This window comes from Hirundo rustica, chromosome 13 (assembly GCF_015227805.2).
Source record: "Hirundo rustica isolate bHirRus1 chromosome 13, bHirRus1.pri.v3, whole genome shotgun sequence".
Lineage (NCBI taxonomy): Eukaryota > Metazoa > Chordata > Aves > Passeriformes > Hirundinidae > Hirundo > Hirundo rustica.
This window is the reverse complement of record NC_053462.1, coordinates 19,154,047-19,171,674: the sequence shown is the minus strand read 5'-3', so window position 1 is coordinate 19,171,674 and position 17,628 is coordinate 19,154,047. Positions and strand designations below refer to the sequence as shown.

General features: G+C 60.1%; 1 protein-coding gene and 1 long non-coding RNA gene across 3 annotated transcripts; both read right to left on the bottom strand.

The window, feature by feature from the left end:
• Positions 1-2,238: 2,238 nt before the first annotated feature.
• On the bottom strand, positions 2,239-10,161 carry LOC120758850 (uncharacterized). Of its 2 annotated transcripts, none has more exons than XR_005703029.2 (4): positions 9,959-10,161; positions 4,615-4,687; positions 4,340-4,444; positions 2,239-3,072 (listed from the first exon to the last, which is right to left on the bottom strand). It is a non-coding gene; the product is annotated as an uncharacterized LOC120758850 (long non-coding RNA). The 2 variants fall into 2 exon arrangements; XR_005703030.1 differs by lacking the exon at positions 9,959-10,161 and adding an exon at positions 7,055-7,131.
• A 1,004-nt stretch (positions 10,162-11,165) lies between these two features.
• On the bottom strand, positions 11,166-15,256 carry SKOR1 (SKI family transcriptional corepressor 1). The gene is made up of 8 exons (XM_040077515.2): positions 13,274-15,256; positions 13,095-13,191; positions 12,702-12,809; positions 12,559-12,630; positions 12,309-12,383; positions 12,146-12,220; positions 11,427-11,492; positions 11,166-11,334 (listed from the first exon to the last, which is right to left on the bottom strand). Exons 1-8 carry the CDS (start codon positions 15,239-15,241, stop codon positions 11,237-11,239), a joined length of 2,559 nt encoding a protein of 852 aa, XP_039933449.2. The 5' UTR covers positions 15,242-15,256; the 3' UTR covers positions 11,166-11,236.
• Between the last annotated feature and the right edge of the window lie 2,372 nt (positions 15,257-17,628).

Below are 17,628 nucleotides of genomic sequence, written 5' to 3'. Positions count from 1 at the left end.
TACTTTTAATGAGGCTAATTGGACCCCGGGCCTAATCCACCGCTTCCAGGGTGAAAAATCAGGATGGCAAAGGGAGAAGGAGGAGCAGGGCTTGGAAAACGCCTCTGCTGGGTGAGCAGGAATTCCGGAATCCCCGAGGCTGGAAAAGCCCAAATCCCAAAAATTACCCTCCAAAAGCACAAGTAAATAGAGCTGCCTCCAGTTAAAAAATAAGATTTTAAAAAACAGCTGAGCCCCAAAACTCCGGTTAAATCCCTGGTGGGGCTGTCCATGGCAAACCAACTTGGAACGAGGAATTGTTCGTTTAGACTTTGAACAAAGAATTATTAATTTATATTCTGAATTATCATTATTAGTTCATACTTTTAATGAGGCTAATTGGACCCCAGGCCTAATCCACCGCTACCAGGGTGAAAAATCAGGATGGCAAAGGGAGAAGGAGGAGCAGGGCTTGGAAAATGCCTCTGCTTGGCGAGCAGGAATTCCGGAATCCCCGAGGCTGGAAAAGCCCAAATCCCAAAAATTACCCTCCAAAAGCACAGGTAAATAGAGCTGGCTTAAAAAGTAGTATTTTAAATACTATTTTAAATAGCTGGCATTAAAAAATAGTATTTTAAAAAACAGCTGAGCCCCAAAACTCCGGTTAAATCCCTGGTGGGGCTGTCCATGGCAAACCAACTTGGAAAGAGGGATTTATACTTCGAACAAAGATTATTAATTCATATTCTGAATGATTATTATTAGTTTGTACTTTTAATGAGGTTAATTGGATCCCGGGCCCAATCCAGCCATGCTGGGAACGCATCACCCACGGTGGGGTGAAAAATCAGCGTGGCAAAGGGAGAAGGAAAATAAAGACAAATAAATGGAGAGAAATAGAAAAGGAGAAATAAATACAGATGAGTAAAGGATAAATAAACAAATATAAATAAAAATAAATAATTAAAGATCAAGAAGTAAAGATAAATTTAAATAAAGATACATAAGTAAAGAGAAATAAAGAGAAATAAAAAAATATATCATTAAAGATAAATAAATATTAATAAATTAGATAAATAAAAGTAAATAAAAAATAAAGATCAATAAAGATAAATAAATAAAAATATAAATAAATGTTAAGATAAACAAATTTTTTAAATTATATAATTAAAGATAAAGAGATAAGGAGAAATAAAGAGAAATAAGTAGAAATAAAAATAAATATATAATAATATATAATATATAATATTATATAATATATATAATATATAATAAAGAGAAATTAAATAAAATTAAAAATAAAGATGAATTAAGAGAAATAAAGATTAAGATAGACAAATTTAAATTAAAATAAATATATAATTAAAGAGAAAGGAACAAAAATAAAGAGAAATTAAGATAAATAAATTTAAATAAAAACAAATAAATAATTTTAGATAAATAAAAACAAATACATCAAGATTAAAACATTAAGACAAATAAAACCAGGCGGGAAAAAAAAGCCTTCTGTTGCGATTTCTCCCCTGATCTATTCCAAATTCCACCCGTTTCCATAGGCCTCCCCGGCACCGATGGGCTCGGATTCATTCCAGGCTCTAATGGATTATTATTATTTTATATTTTTTTAACTCCGTGTTGCTCTGCGCAGGCTCTGGAGGTCATTTGAGGCAGCCCATCAAAGCTCAGCGCAAATATTTCTGGTCAGCGCGTCCCGTGCGCCCCGACCCGGGCTCTGCTCTCCCCAGACGTGCGCGCCACCACCCCAAACCCGTTCCCAAATTTTTTTTTTCCCCTCCAGGCTCCCTGTGAAAGAACCCCGCATGATCTGGGAAGCGTTTTGTAGCCCGGCGCTGTTCCTCCGGAGCCGGCTGAAGGCTTCGCCAACTCCGTCACAAATTAAACCGCCCCGCTTGAGACAGCTTCGAATGCGCTCCGTTTCGGAGGGAAATCCAACGTCGCCTTTGGTAAACGCGCTTTTTATCAGCGCCGGACGCGGCCTTTGGGCTCCCTCCGGCAGCGTCGCGGCATTCCGGGCGTTTCGTCGCCGCGTTTTCCCCCGCGTCCCGCTCGGGCGGACGCCGGCGTCGGAGCGCCGCTGGCGCCGTCGGAGCGGTTTGCGAGCGTCGGTGACGGTCCCGACGCCTCGGGGCGGGCGCGGAGCCGCCCGGGAGCGTCCCACCTCTGGCGCGGGCGCCCAGGGCAGCGCGTCCGGGCGCGGGGAGCGTTTTCCAGGCTCCAGGGAAAAAGCCATGAGCGGGAGCCGGCGTCTCTCCGAGCAAACCCTGCCTGAAGCGTTTCAGCGGCCGGCCGGACGAACGGCCACGGTCTTCTTCTCGCCACAATCCTCCGCTTCTCCCCGAGATCAACAGGTTCCTCTCTATTTGTCGTTGTCAGCTCCGGGCACAAAGAGCTTTTTGTCTGCAGCGCACAAAATGAGATTGTTTAAATTATTATTATCTTTTTCTTGGTTTTTTTTGCCCGTTTGCTCCCCAACGGAGCGACATCTTTCCGGGCTGGAAAGCGGAACCTCGACCCCACGGGGGTTGTGTGACGCCGTCTCCGCTGTTTTGACACCGTCGCTCATCCCTGCTGCAGCACGGGCCAGCAAAAACCCTCGGAGCTGATCCCCTCCGAAGCTGGAGCCGCCGGCAGCTCCCGGCGCCGGAGCTCGGGGCAGGAGCTGCCTCTTCCCCTCCGTTTTCCATGTGGGAAGTTCCCCGAGCTCCTCTGGACATCCCGGCAGGATCGCTCCGCGGTTTCCCGGTGCTCTGCCTCGCCAGGGGAGAAGCCGCCAGACGAGGAGGAAAGGATCCCGATTTGCCCCGATTTCCCGGGATTTGCCACCACCTGGCACTCGAGCTGCTGCGGGCTTGGAGGGGATCTCGTGAGGAATCTCCCGCGGTTACCACGGTCTGAGAAGGGTTCGTGCCCTGGAGCTGGCGCTCGTCCCGAGCCGTCGCAGAAACCCTTTTTGTTTTCCGATGGAAGCAGCTCCGGAGCCAAATTCCTACCGGTCTCTCTCCGGGCGTGGCCTTTGCCACATCACAGAGTCGGGGTTCTGCACCCTGGAGCCTCCAGGGTGGCTCAGGGCAGCTGAGAAAAAAATGGGAACCGACTTTTTGTTTGTTATTATTTCGCTTCTTCCACCGAAGATTGGCGAAGTTGAGGAATGTTTTTTTTTTCCCAGGAGGGAGCGGCTGCGCTTTCCCCCGTGAGTTTAACGGGGCTGTGAGGACGGAGCCTCCCCGTTCCCTGCTGCTCCAGATGAGCCAGGAGAAGGGGAAGAACTTCTTATCTGCCCCCGGAGCCCTTATCAGAGCCGGCCAGCTGGGCGGCGTCGGGACGGGACGAGGGCAGGACGGAAAACATCGGCAGTGAAAGAGAACTGGGAGAGAGAAGGGGGATTTTTGGCCTCCTGTGACGCCCAAAACACCTCCTGGGATGCCCAAAGTGCCTCCTGTGCCGTCCAAACACCTCTTGTGACACCAAAAATGCCTCTTGTGACACCCAAAACACCTCCTGGGATTCCCAAAACTCCTTTTGGGATGCCCAAATACCCCCTGTGACCCCCAAAACACCTCCTGGGATGCCCAAAACGCCTCCTGTGCCGTCCAAACACCTCTTGTAACACCAAAAATGCCTCTTGTGACACCCAAAACACCTCCTGGGATACCGAAAACACCTCTTGTGACACCCAAAACACCTCCTGGGATACCCAAAGCTCCTTTTGGGATGCCCAAATACCCCCTGTGACCCCCAAAACACCTCTTCTGACCCCAAAAACACCTCCTGGGATGCCCAAAATGCCTCCTGTGCCGTCCAAACACCTCTTGTGACACCAAAAATGCCTCTTGTGACACCCAAATACCTCTTCTGACACCCAAAGCAGCTCTTGTGATACCCCAAACGCATCTTGTGACCCCCAAAACACTTCCTGGGATGCTCAAAACACCTCTTCTGACCCCAAAAACACCTCCTGGGATGCCCAAAATGCTTTCTGTAACCCCAAAACACCTCCTGTGCCACCCAAAATGCCTCCTGGGACACAGGAGTGGCACTGGACGGGGTTTAAGGTCCCTCCAGCCCCAATCCTTCCCGAATTCCGTGATAATTCCGGCATCAACCTGCCCAGCAGTGCTTTGGGGCAGCGTAATTTAAGGCTGGATACCTCAGACAGAGCCACCACCACCCAGAGTTACCAAAACAAATCATCCCTCGCTTGTAATGCATTTTTAAAAAGAGAAAAAGAAAAAAAAAGAAAAAAAAAAAAAAAAAAAATAAGAAGAAAAAAAAAACCCATGCAGAAAAGTGATGACAGAATTTCCTCCAGAACCTCTGCTACATGAAAATGAACACTTACAGCTTTTAATTTAGCTGAGATTTCACTCCGAAGAGAAGGACGCACAATTTGTTCGGGATGAGTTGACAGATGGGAAAATTAAGTCCTCCATTATTGTTCCATTTCCTGGATGCAAAAAAAAAAAAACCAAAAAACAAAACAAAACAAACAAACAAAAAACCAACAAAAAAGACCCACCACCAAAAAGAAAACCCCTTGACACTTCCAGAGGACTTGGAGGATGGGAAGAGCTCTGAAATATTGGCTGTCTGGACAAAAATTAGGGACAGCGGTACCTGGGGCCGATCCTGGGAGATGCCATGTGCTTCCAAAATTCAGATTTTTCCCGGGCGTTCCTCGGCCATCCGCCTGTGGGAAAGCCAAGGGATCAAGGGGTGAATTTAGTGTTAGACCTAAAAAGCAGAATTACACAAGATCCTTTCTGTTTGGTGTCTCCACCCAGCAAACTCTTTCAAAGCAGTAACTTCCCAATATCCCACCCAAATCTCCCCTTTCCCACTCTGATCCATTCCCTGTGTCCTGTCCCTCCAGCCCTTGTCCCAAATCCCTCTCCAGCTCTCCTGGAGCCCCTTTTAGGCCCTCTGAGATATTCCCAGAACCTTCTCTCCCCCAGGTGAACATTCCCAGCTCTCCCAGAGCCCTGCAGCGGAGCCTCATCCACCTGGGAGCGGGGACGAGCGGGAGTTCGGTTGTGGCAGAGCTCTGCTGCGCCAGGAGCAGATTCCCCGGGGCACTCCACGGCTCTGCCGCGGGCGGGACCCCTGAGAACTCTGGAAATTTCCAGCCTGGCACCGCTTCAAATAAACGAGAGGCTCCATCTCCTTCTCCCGGGTCAGATGTTCTGCCTGCGGTTTCTAATTTGGACCGCGGCTCTGGAAAACCTGATCAGAGCTGCGGAGGCGGAATTTTTACCGGGGGGAGCGGGGCCCTTGCCGAGGTTTATTTTTCAAGGGAGTAAGACCTAATCCTGGAAGCGGTTCCAGGGCTGTGCTAGTCTGGATGCCCTCGCCACGGTTTATGGCAGTCACGCAGCCAGAGCTGGGCTGGGCTGGCGGTGTTTGCTTTGGACAAGCGCTGCGGATGGTAACCGGCTCCAAATGTTCTCCTCACGTGCTGCAGGCATCCCTGAAAATCCATTTTCTCCCAGGCTTCTCCTTTTTTTTCCCCCCCTCAGTTTCTCTTTCATTTTTTCCACAATTAGCACGTTCCCGAATCCGGCCTACCTGAAAACAAGGGAGCGTTTGAAGCAGGTGGAGTAACAGCCCTCAGCCCAGACATAATCACCGCGGCTTCCAAAGCCTGAATTCCCAAAAAAATCCAGCCTGAACACCCAGTTCAGGTGGAAATTTTCCAGGGAATAACACATCAGCTTCCTCCAGGGAGCCCACAGAGGTTACGGCGTGGAGTGACCCTCTGGAGGGAGATTTCCACCCGCGCCGGATCCGGGCGGAGCGGAGCCGTAAATCCAGGAATGCTTGGGAAAAGAGCGAATTAAAAGGTGCGAGACTTGGCAGGGCCCGGGGAAGGGAACATTAACGGCCCTTCCAGCTTCCCGAGCCGGGGCAGCGCAGAAGGATTCCCAAAAAGCGCTCCTGTCCTCTCTTCCAGAGGGTTTTCCTTTGGGGCAGGAGTTGAGCCGCAATTCCAGCCCGTGCCAGGGGCTCAGGAGTGACCTGAGACAAGCGAGATGTGGAGCTCCTGGGGACGGGGGAACCCCCGTTGTGAGGGCGGGATGAGGAGATGGAGCTGCTCAGCCTGGAGGAGAGATCCCCAAAATGACATCAAATAGGATGGAAAACCAATCTTACCATTTTGGGATTGCATCTTAAGATGCTGGATCTCCCAAAACGAGCAGACCTGGAGAATCCTTCCAAAAACGAGATCCCACAAGTTTGTTAAGAGCCAGAGAGGAGATCAAAGGGGGTAAAAAATAAAAAAAACCAGGAAAATGTGTTTTAAGTTTCCAGGATAATCACGGAGTTTGCGTTATCACGTGAAAACGAAAGCGATTCCGTGAGCAAGGCAGAGCCGCCCTGCACACGCCCTTCTCACAGCACAGCGACGCACAAGAAGCCCTGTGAGCACCCAAAATTCGACCGATTTAATTAAACCCACATCTCCTCACACGTGGGCAGCCCCTGTTTACAAACAGCTCCTTGCTGTCCTGCTCACAGTTGCCCCTAAAATACTGGATTTCAACCCAAAGGACACCAGCCAGACGCATCGCTGCTCAGATTAAAGGGTTTTCCCCCAAAAATATGAAGATAAGGCAGGAGGAACCTCTGGCCGGGCAAGGAGGAGATTCCTCCTTCCTGAACACCGCCTTGTGCTCAGCCAGAGCCTGAAACAGCTGGGATTTCTCCCAGGTGAGATCTTTCGGGATTTGCAGGCAGCCAACAGCTCGGGGCGCGTTTTGGTCACACCTGAACATTCCAGGTCCTCCTCATCCCCCTGGACAAACGCATCCATGGTGGGCAGAATCCCAGGAATCTGCCAGCATCCTTGTAGGACTACGAGATCATTTTGGACACACCTGAGCCCTCCAGGTCCTCCTCATCCCTCTGGACAAACACACCCATGGTGGGCAGAATCCCTGCGGGACCATGGGATTGTTTTGGTCACACCTGAACATTCCAGGTCCTCCTCAAACCCCTGGACAAACACATCCATGGTGGGCAGAATCCCTGTGGGACCACGGGATTGTTTTGGACACACCTGAGCCCTCCAGGTGCTCCTCATCCCTCTGGACAAACACATCCATGGTGGGCAGAATCCCGGGAATCTGCCAGCATCCCTGTGGGACCAAGAGATCACCTCCACGGGGTCACGGCAGCGCTGGCACTGGGGAAAAAGCAAAATACATTAAAAAACCCCACCAACCAACCAACCAAAAAAAAAAAAAAACAACCCCACAAACACCTGGGGCTCTCAGCTTTGTCCCGGGAGAGGAGGATCCCGAGAGGGCACCCTGGGAAGGTGATGGAGCAAATCCCTCTGGAATGCACCCGCGAGGGGCCGAACGCCGGCGGCTGGGAACAGCACGGATTCTTCCTGGAGGCGCTCGGGGAGGGAAGGGAAGGGAACCCCGGGGATTTGTTTGCCTTGGCTCTGGCACGGCCGGAGCGGTGAGATGGGCACGGGGTAAGGGAATGCGCGGGAGCGGCCGGGCTGAGTGCGGGGCGCGGAGCGCAGCGGGCAGCGCGGCCCCTCGGGATCGGGATCGCCCCCGTCCTGCCCCCGGAGAGGGGACACCGAGCTGGGAGGGGCTGCGAGCACCCCGAGGCGCTGCACAGGGGCCCGGGGAGGGCAAAACTGCCCCAGGCTGGGCTCGGCCGGGGAGCTGGCGGTGCCTCCCCTCGCCCTCCCGAGGGACGCCGGGCAGGATCCGCGGCAGGAGCGCAGAACCTCCCTTGGGAATCACAGAGTGTCCGAGCTGGATGAGACCTTCGGGATCATCGAGTCCAACCCAGCCCCAGCACCTCGACTAGATCACAGCACCCACTGCCACGTCCAGGCTTTGTTAAACACGTCCAGGGATGGTGACTCCACCACCGCCCCGGGCAGGACGTTCCAGGACTTTATCACTCTTCCTGTAAAAAAAACTTTTTCCTGATATGCAACCTGTATTTCCCTTGGCGCAGCCTGAGGCTGAGTCCTCTGGTTCTGCCTGGAGAAAGAGGCCGCGACCCCAGCTGATCCAGCCACCTTTCAGGGAGCTGTGGAGAGTGATGAGGTCACCTCGGAGTCTCCTTTTCTCCGGGATGAACAACCCCGGCTCCCTCAGGGTCTGTGTTCCAAGCCCTCCAAACCCCGGAGCAGCGCTGGGATCAGCGGCGCTGCGGCCGCCACCTCCTGGCGCCTGCCCGGAATCGTGGATCGGGCCGGGAAGAGGGCCGGGAAAAGGGCCGGGATCCCACCCAGCGCCACCCCTGCCATGGCACGGACACCGCCGCGGTCCCAGGCTGCTCCAGCAGGGCCTTGGGCATCGCCGGGATCCGGGCACGGCCGCGGCTTCTCCGGGAATTCCCTCGCTCGGCTGGGAAGGGGCTCTTCTGGGGCTGTGCGGGAAGGATGTACGACGTCTAAGCCTGATGCGTCGGCTAAAGGCGCCCAGACATTTGTTTCGGGTTGTCTAACGGGCAGATCGGCGCTGCTGAAAGCGAGAAAATTCCGCACAGAGGTGAGGTAGAAGTGGGAGCCCGGCCTTAAATAAACAGGGGGGTTTTGAGCGCCTTGAAACGAGAGCCTGTGTCAGCAAAAACGAGAGACACCCAGCACCTCGCTCGTAACTCCGTGATACTGCCTTTTGCAGAGTTAGTTAAATTCTGGCCTTGATAAAAATAACGTCGCTTAAGCAATAAAAATATTTTTTACCTCCCAGGGAACGGTTCCTTCCCAATATCCCCTGTAAAGACTCACCCGCGCAGAGGTTTGGGGCGCGCTCGGTGCTCGGAGGAACATTCCCGTCCATTCCCAATCCTGCCTAAACCCGGCGCTCGGCATGGCTGGAAACCCTCCCGAGGGCACCCCCCGGCCCAGGGAAAACCCCTGGAATCCATCCGCGAAGGGAGGGAATCTCGGCTGGGGTTTTCCCGGGTGTCCGCGCCCCCCCGAGGGAGGAGCGCAGCGGCTCGGGCCGCGGGGCAGCGGGAGCCGCTGGAAAAGCTCCCAGCGAAGCTCCCGAGCACCGGGCAGGGAGCAGCAGCATATGGGGAGCAGGCTGCGGGTCTGGCGACAGCTCCGAGCTGCTCCGCCACTGGCCTGAAAGAGCGGCTCCATCAGCTGCGGCCCGCAGACCTTCTGCTTCCCCCGCTCCCAGCCCCGCGCAGGCTCCAGCCCGCGCCTCCTGCTCGGATTAGCGAAAAACCCCGAAACTCCGGCCGCTGATCGCTCAGGGGCTGTTAAGGGGCATTCAGCTATTCTGAGACTGAACGACAGCAACAAACAGCAAAAGAGAATAAAAAATTCCAAGCCTTTCCCTGCTTTGAGGCTAAACAACAATAACAGAAGAAGAATAAAAAAATCTGAAGCCTTCCCCTGTTTTGGGGCTAAACAACAGCAACAACAACAAAAAAGAGGAATAAAAAAAACGTGAAGCCTTTCCCTCACCCTGCCGGTGAAGTTTAATTCACTCTTAATTATTTCATATTACTTAGGCTGCAATAGTTTCATAATTTCTAGTATATTAAGCGCTTAATACGTTGTGTCATTTTCAAGTCGCACATTAAATTCCCGCAAAGCACATTTTAATGAGCGCTAAGTGGTGGGGAAATATTAATTCGACCTGATGGCTCGGGGTTTTTTGGGTTTTTTTTTTGAGGCACGGCTGGGGCAGGTGGGCGCGGCGGGACCCGGGTGAAATCCTGGGCTGGAGAGACACCCAGGGCAGCTCCTGGGCGAGGTGACACCAGCGACCCGGAGAGGCGCAAAACGCACAGGAAAAGAAGGTTCCGATTCCTCTCCCAGCTCCAGAATGTTCCGTTCCCTCCAGCGGGCGCCTCTCAGCTTAACTCGGAGCCTTAATTCCCCTCCCCGGTGGCGCAGCCCCTCCGCCGCCCGGCCGGTTTGGGGTTGGTTTGTTCCTTTTATTTTATTTTATTTTATTTCCCCCGCACTCACCTGCGCGGCGGTGCCCCCGCGGCTCCCGTGGCACGCAGGGAGTCCCGTGCACCGCGGTTGGGACCAAAGGGAAAACCCCAAAATCCCAGACCGGCTTGGGGGGAGACCTTAAAGCTCATCCCTGCCGCGAGCAGAAACCTCCCGCTGCCCCAGGCGGCTCCAAGCCGGGCCCCGGGCATTGCAAAGAAGCCTCGAGAACTTTCCCTGAGGCCCGGACAACCCGAAACCCGAGAAGCTCACGGGGGGTTCCGCCCCGAGGGGTTTTTAACCTCCGTCCCAGCCCGCTGGGAAGGGGCTGCTCCCCTCGGGGGCCGGGCGGGGGATGCTGGCGCTGCTGATCCCGCTCAGCTGCTCCCGAGCTCGGGATTGGGGCCGGGATCGGGCGCTGCATCCCCGGCTGCTCCCACGCGGTGGCGGCCCAGGCCGCCGAACGCCTAATGAGCGCGGCCGCTAATTAATTACCGGCGGCTGCTCCTCGCCGGGGCTCCCGGGGCCGCCTCCGCTCGCCCTCGGGTACCCCCGGACCCTTCCCCGGCGCTCGGGGCATGTCCCACCCCCGCCCGGGGCTCTCCCGGTGCCGGTGCGCTGCCGGGATCATTCTGGGTTAAAACCCGCGTGTTTCGGGCTGGCTCTCGGAGCTCCGTTAGCGCCGTCACCGCCGCGTGTGGCACCGGCACAGGAACGGGCACCGACGGGGGGGAGCGGGGGCAGCCCCGGGCCGGCCCCACGCAGCGGGCGGCTGCTGCCGGTGTGTTTTTATTAAAGAACCGAAATCACGTACAGAGGGGGGCTGTGCCCAGAGCGTTGTTGTGCCCGTTAAAGTGCCGTTACATCCCGAATTTACAGGCGTGGGGAAAGGGGAGGAGGGAGGGAGGGAGGGAGGGAGGGCTGGGAGGTGATCGAGGGGTGTGTGTGTGGGGGGAGGGATAAATAAATAAATATACATCGTTAAATAAATTAAAAAAAAAAAAAAAAATCCCGACGAATACTGTACCAAGAGAGAATCACAGTACATTTATATCCATTGCACATAGCCACTTTTGTTTCCGGTCTGGACGAGGGTGGAAGAAGCGGACACACAGGGAGGGAGGGGGAGGCGGAGCGGGGGCGGGGGGGGGGTCCGGAGCTCCCCCCCCACGACCCCCGGGACCTTCCCCCCTCTATCGCCAGTCCGAGCGAAGCCGGGCTCCGAGTCCTCTATGTACAAGGGTCTCCTCGTGGGAATGGCTTGTGTGGGCTCTGCCCGCATGGCTTCGGGGCTGGGGGGCCCGGGGGGGGTCACTGCGGCAGCAGCGGCGGCTTGAAGGAGCAGTTCCCCGTGCAGTGCCGCGGGGTCAGCATCTTGCAGGAGAAGTGATGCAGCGCGTCGTGAGCCTCTGCAAAGGGACCCGGCCGTCACCCGCGGGGCGGGGAGGGGAGAGACCCCCCCCCCTCCACCCCGAGCCCCCCCTGTGCCCCTCCCCGGTACCTTTTAACTTCTGCTGGATGGCGTAGCGCGCTTTCCTCTCCTGGTCCAGCTCGTTGCACAGCGTGTCTGCGGTGGGAGCGGCAGAGATGCGCCCGTGGGGCCGAGCCCGCCCCGGGGGGGGACGCGGGGACACCGGGGCGCAGCGGGCGCGGCTTCCCCGGCTCGCCGCGGGAGGCGTTCCGCCGCTCGGGGACGGGTTTTTGTTCGGTTTGGCCCGAGAGGAGATGGCCGGGAGAGCGGAGAGGGGAAGGGAGGGGAGGGTGGTTCGCTGCCCGTGGTGAGCGATGCCCCGCAGCGGTTCGCGGGGCAGCCCGGGATCGCGAGGGGAGTTGGAGGGCAAGGGAAAATACAGGATAATAATAATAATAATAATAATAATAATAATAATAATAATAATAATAAACCAAGCAACCAAACAAAACAAAAACAGCAAAAAAAAAAAAAAGAACCAAAAAACCCCACCCCAAACAGAACGAACAAAACCCCCACACACACACGCAAAACCCTCACCAAAACAAAAACCCAGACAAACAAACAAAACACCACAAACAAAATACCACAAACAAACAAAACCCCGAAACAAAAATAAACGGAGGAAAAAAAAAAAACCGTCGAACAAACAAAAAAAGCAGAATTAAATTAAATAAAAATAAATTAAAATATTTAAAGAAAGTAAAAGGAAATTTAAAAACGAGAAGTACTGATGGGCTCGGCCTCACCTCGGACGATCTGCAGCTGCTGCACCATCTCTTCCCGGTACGCCAGCTCCCGCTTCATCTGGTCCTGGAAGTTATCTGTGGGGCCGGGGGTCAGCCCCGCGCCCGCTGCGGGAGCCGCTCCCCGGCCGGGGCGGGCCGCGGGCAGGGGACGGGGCACCGGTACCTTTCAGGCTCTGGAAGTCCCTCTCCAGCTTTTTCCTCAGCTCCATTTGCTCCAGGACCAGTTTTTGTAACTCATCTGTTTTAAAAAAGAACCACACACACGCGGCGGGGTTGAGAGCAGCGCGCATCTCTCCGTCCGGGAGCACAAATCGCGCATCAGGCACGAATCGCTCCCGCACAAAACGCAAGAACCCGGCGGAGAGGCCGCGGGGAGCCGCAGCCCCGCACCCCGGGCCCCGCTGGCGCCTCACCTCGGGCCAGGTTCTCGATGTCCTTTTCCAGCAGCTGCGTGCCGGTGACATCCATGGCGAGCGCTTCCTCGCCTGCGGGGGGGCAGAGCGCGGTCAGCGCGGCCGGGGGGGGGCCGCGCATCGCCCCGCGGAGCGGTGCTTACCTCTGTCGGGATTTACGGGGCTGGGATGAGCGGCGCTCCTTTGGTCCTGATAGGATTTTCTGCCCTCCAAATCCTCCGCCGCCGAGTGATTGTCTTCTTTATCTTGCTCTTAAAAGTTAATAAACGGATTTTTGCGACCGTAAGCAATGAAAGTACGGTTCCTGATATATCCTTAATTACATAATTACGGGCAAAGCCCTCCTTAAAACCTTCTTAGCGGACATCCTAATCGCTTTGCCGGTGGAAAGTAGCTTGCGGGCGGGAGCCGGGCCCCGCCGGCCCATCCCCGCCGCGCCGGCCGCCTTCTCCCCTCCCCGGACCCCGTTCCGTTTCGCTTCTCTCCCGAACGTCCCCCCGAAGGAAAGCGGCCCCCGCTGCCCCGGCCCGCGTTACCCTTGGCCTCGGGGGCGCACAGGAAGGCGGCGGGGGCTCCCAGGGAGGCCGCGGCTTTCAGCGGCTGCAGGTGCTCGCCCCTCTCCGCCGCGAACACCTACAAAAAAAAGAGCGAGTCAGGGGGCCCGGGGAGACCCCCGAGGACAGAGCTCCCCCCGGCCCGCAGCCCGACCCCGCACCTCGTAGGCGCCGCCGCGCTCGGGGCTGCCGTCGGGGGCTTGGCCGCCCTCCTGAGCGCTCGCCTCGCCCGCTTTCTCCTCGGGCCCGTCGGCCCCGGCGGGCGGCGGCGGCGGCTCCTCGGGCCCGGCCAGCAGCCGCGGCGGATCCCGGCCCTCGGCGGGGGCGGCGGCGGGCGCGGCGGCGGCTTCGTCCTCCTCGTCCTCCGGGAAGCGGTTGGACTCCACGTCCACCTCGGGCTCCTCGGCCGTGTCGCCGCCGGGCGACAGCGAGCGGTAGCTGGAGCTGCCCTCGCTGAGGAAGTCCGGCGAGAGGTACCCGGGCCCGCGGGGCCCCGCGCCGCCGAACGCCTCGCGGGTGCCGTAGAGCTTGGCGATGCTCTCGGCGTCCTTCACCACCGGGCGGAAGGCGGACAGGTAGCTGCCCTTCCTGGGCAGCGGCAGCGGCGCCAGCAGCGCCTCGTCCCCGGAGCGCTCCTCCTCGCCCGCCGCCCGCGACAGGGCGCTGGGGCAGCGCTCGCCCTCGGCGCCCGCTCCCTCCTGCGGGGTCGCGCTGCTGCGGCCGCTGCCCGAGGGCTCCGAGCCCTCCGGCTCCCCGTGCCGCCCCGCCAGCCCCGCCGGCTCCGCCGCCGCCGCCGCGGCCGCCCGCCGCCGCCCGCCACCACCACGGCGGTAGCGGCCCGCCTTGGCCGGGCTCTGCGCGGGGTAGGGCGGCACGGGCAGGCTGCCGGCGGCCGGCCAGAACACGGGGAACGAGGGGTACACGCCGCCGTCCTTGGCGGCGCCGGGCTGGTGCGGCGGCTGGGCCGGCTGGTGCGGGTGGGGGTGCGGGGGTCCCCAGAACATGCCGGGGGGCAGCGCGCCGCCCTTGCCCCCCTCGCCGCCGCCCGCGCCGCCCAGCGCCTCCTCCTGCTTCTTGGGGCACAGTCCGAAGGCGGCGGCGGGGAAGCCGTAGGGGTGCGGGAAGAGCGGCGGCGGCAGCTTCTGCAGCATCCCGAAGCCCTTGCTGGGCACCGGGATCACCGGGTAGCTGCGCACCGCGCCCGCCCCGCCGTGCGCGCCCGCGGCCCCGCCGTGCGCCGCCGCCAGCCCCAGCGCTCCGCGCTCGCCCGCCGCCTCCTGCCCGCCGCAGCGGAGGCTCTTGTGCGCCGGGGCCAGCTCGGGGCCGGCGGGCGGAGGCGGGTGCAGCGCGGCCTTGGCGGCCGGGGAGCCGGCCCCGGGCCCGCCGGCCGCCGCCCCTTGCAGGGAGAAGGTCCGCTTGCGGGTGCCGCCGTTGAACATGGCCTTGACATCCTCCCAGGCGTGCGACAGCTCCTCGGTGGCCGTCTTGTCGCTGAGCTTGAGGTGGCGGCGCCACGAGTTGAAGTTGGCGGCGTCGGGCTGGGTGTACTTGGAGTCCGGGGTGCGGTGGGAGTGGAAGATGAACTTGTTGGGGGAGAAGTACATGCTGCAGTAGCTGCACTTGATGCACTTGGCGCGGGAGCTGTTGTAGCGCGCCGGGATGAAGCTGCCCCGCGAGCCCCAGGCGCACTCGTGCACCACGTCGAAGGCGAAGTTCTCGGGCAGCTTGGGCGGCTTGTGCTCGCCCAGGAAGGACTTGCAGAGCCGCTCCGCCTCCCGCTTGGTGATCATGCCGCAGCGGCGGGAGGAGATGGGCATGGCCCCGGCCCGCCGCAGGATCTCCAGCTGCACCGGCGTGCACTGCACGCAGGTGATGCCCAGGGCCACCCGCCGGTTGTGGATCTCATTGTAGCTGTAGTTCTTGAGCAGCGTGTTGGAGATCTGCGCCAGGCACAGCCGCTCCTGCCCGTCGATGACCAGGGACACGATGGGCACGCCGTACAGGGAGGTCTCACCCACTTGGTTGGGCTTGAGGGTATTGGAGCCCTGGTACGGCTGCAGCTCTTGCTTTGAATTTGGGGAGGAGCTTGCATCTCTCCCATTTCCCATCTGACTGGCGATCGCCTCCATTCCCCCCCAAAACGCCCCTGCAAAACAAAATCGGGGAAAGCCGCGGGTTAGAGGCGCACCCGGGGTCCCTCCGCCGCTCCCGGTGCCCCGCGGCGCGGCCCGGCCGATCCCCGCAGCGCGGCCCCGCCGCTCCTCGCTCGGCGCTACCGGCCCCGACCCGGAGCCCCTCGGGCGCCGCCGCAGGACCCTCCCCGACCGGCGGGGTCCCGGAGCGCATCCCCCGCTCCGCGGCCGCCGGTACCGAGCGCCGCCGCATCCCCCGGCGGGCGCGGCCCCGCGGCTGAGCGGCCCCGGGAGCTCGGGGCAAGGGCATCCCGGGGAGGGGGGGGGGTCACCACCTCCGCTGCCTCCCTCGCCGAGTCCCCGGGAATTGCCGCGTCCCTTCCCTTTGTGCCGGCTCGCCGGGCCGCGCCGTGCCGGTTTGCGGCGAGCTCCGGGCGGGCTCGAACCGAACGCTCCGGAGGATGCGGCCGGCGCGTCCCGGGGGCCCGAGCCGCGGGCCGGAGCGGGCGGGCCCAAACTTGGCTCCCGGTGCCCGCGGGCGGAGCGGAGCGGAGCGGGCTCGGTGGCCCGGAGCCCCTTTGTGGCGTCCCCGGCAGGCGATTAGGCACGGGCGGATTAGGGGCCGGGGCGGGCAGCGCCCGCCGCACGTAGCAGAAGGGCAGCAGCGAGCCGGGCAAATTGGCTTAGCGGGGAGGGCTCCCGGTGCTTAAGCCGCTTCCGAGGTAATTACACAAAATAACGGGGAGCGACTCCCGAAATCGCGCCCGGCTTTCCGTTCCCCCCCCCCGCTACCCCATCCCCGCGGCCGCCCCTCCATCCGCCGCCCGCCCGCACTCACCGCGCCGCGGAGCCCGGCTGGACGTGCAGGCTCTGCTCGGGACTAGGGGCCGCAGCCCGGAGCCGGGGCCGCCATCGGCCGGGGGGGGCCCGTCCGCACCGAGCCCGTTCCCGGGGCGGCCGAAGCCGCGGGGCGGGCGGGCAGCGGGCGCGCCCTTCACCGACGCCTCGGGGCCGCCGCCCGCCCCGCCGCGTCCGCCCGGGCGAGATGCAACAAGAGCGAGTGACCAACCGCGCCGCCGAGGGAGGATCCGGATCCGTACTTGGAGACGCCGCACATTGATCCGGTGACAGCTAAAATAACGGGAAGACACACCCACTTAGCACCAGCATATTTACATTAACGGCCTCCGGGACCCCGCCGCCGTCAATCACCGATGCGCTCCAGTCAATCACGGCGCGGCTTTAAGGCACGGCGGAGCGGGGAGGGAGCGGGGGGAGGGCGTGGGGGGCCGCCACCGAGCGGGGACCCGCCCGGGCTGCCCGAGGTAAGAGCGGGGAGCGGCTCCGCGCAGCACCCGCGTGGGGCTCCGCGCCCCCCGTGTCCCCCCCCGCGCCCGCCTCCCGCGGAGCCGCCGTCCCCGGGGGGAGCGATGCTCGTTGAAAGTTTGCGTGGGGAGCGGGCGGTAACGAAAAGAGGAGCCCGGGGGGAGCGGCGGAGGGACCCCATCGAAATCGGGGCCGCGCTGCCGCCGCGCATCCCTCTCGCGGCCGGGGTGCGCGCTCCGGTGCGGGGCGCGGGTGCGGGAGCGGGATCGGGGCCGAGGCGGGGACATCGGGAGGCAACGAAATCGCCGGGGGGAGAGGGCGGAGGGCGGCGAGCTCGTGTTTTTCGTTCCCCGCGGGGGCTCTCGCCACAGCGGCAGCGCCGGCCGACAGGACCGGCGGAGCGGCTTAGCGGACCCGGCGCTCCGGTGTCCGCCGCTGGTGCCGGCGTGGCGGGGGCCTCTCGCCGCATCCCTGCCCGGGTCGGGTTCCCGCATGCGGCGCTCGTCACGGCCACGTTAATTAAACTGTAATTAATCATCGCGTCCGGCCGCGATCGGCGCAATTACGCCGATCAAACAGAAGTTAATAACGGCGCGGATCGCCCCCAGCTATCACTTGGGTGCGCGCCCCCGCTCCTTCCTTCCCCGCCATCACCGGCGGCAGCGGGAGGATGCGGCGGAGCCTCCGCGGAGCGAAGCGCCGGTGCGGAGCGCCCGTTCTCCTCCGCGGCCGGACCCAGCTCCGCGCCGCGCTCCCAGGCGGGGCAGCGGCCGCCGCTCCCCCCGGGACGCTCCGTCGGGGGGGACGCGGACCGGGCCTTGCGGCGCGGCCTTCCCGCGATGATCGCAACCCGAGCCGGTAATTATCCCTCGCCTTTTAATTATTTATCCTCCCCAGCTCCCCCCTCCCCGCTCCGGGAGCCGTACGGAGGCAGGAGCGGGTGAGACGCTCCCGCTGCCCCGCTCGCCGCCGCGTTCCGGGTGATCCCGCGGAGCTCCGGGAGCGGCTCCGAGGCACCGGCAGCGGCGCGGACCCAGCCGGTACCGCCGGTACCGGGG

Bases quoted from the DNA above. Each gene is read 5' to 3' on its own strand.
- SKOR1 (XM_040077515.2), bottom strand. From the start codon at position 15,241: ATGGAGGCGATCGCCAGTCAGATGGGAAATGGGAGAGATGCAAGCTCC. The intron at 11,493-12,145 runs GTGAGGCCGAGC...CTCCCACCGCAG, and splicing joins GCAGCTGCAGATCGTCCGAG to ACACGCTGTGCAACGAGCTG. The intron at 11,335-11,426 runs GTACCGGGGAGG...GTCCCTTTGCAG, and splicing joins CATCCAGCAGAAGTTAAAAG to AGGCTCACGACGCGCTGCAT.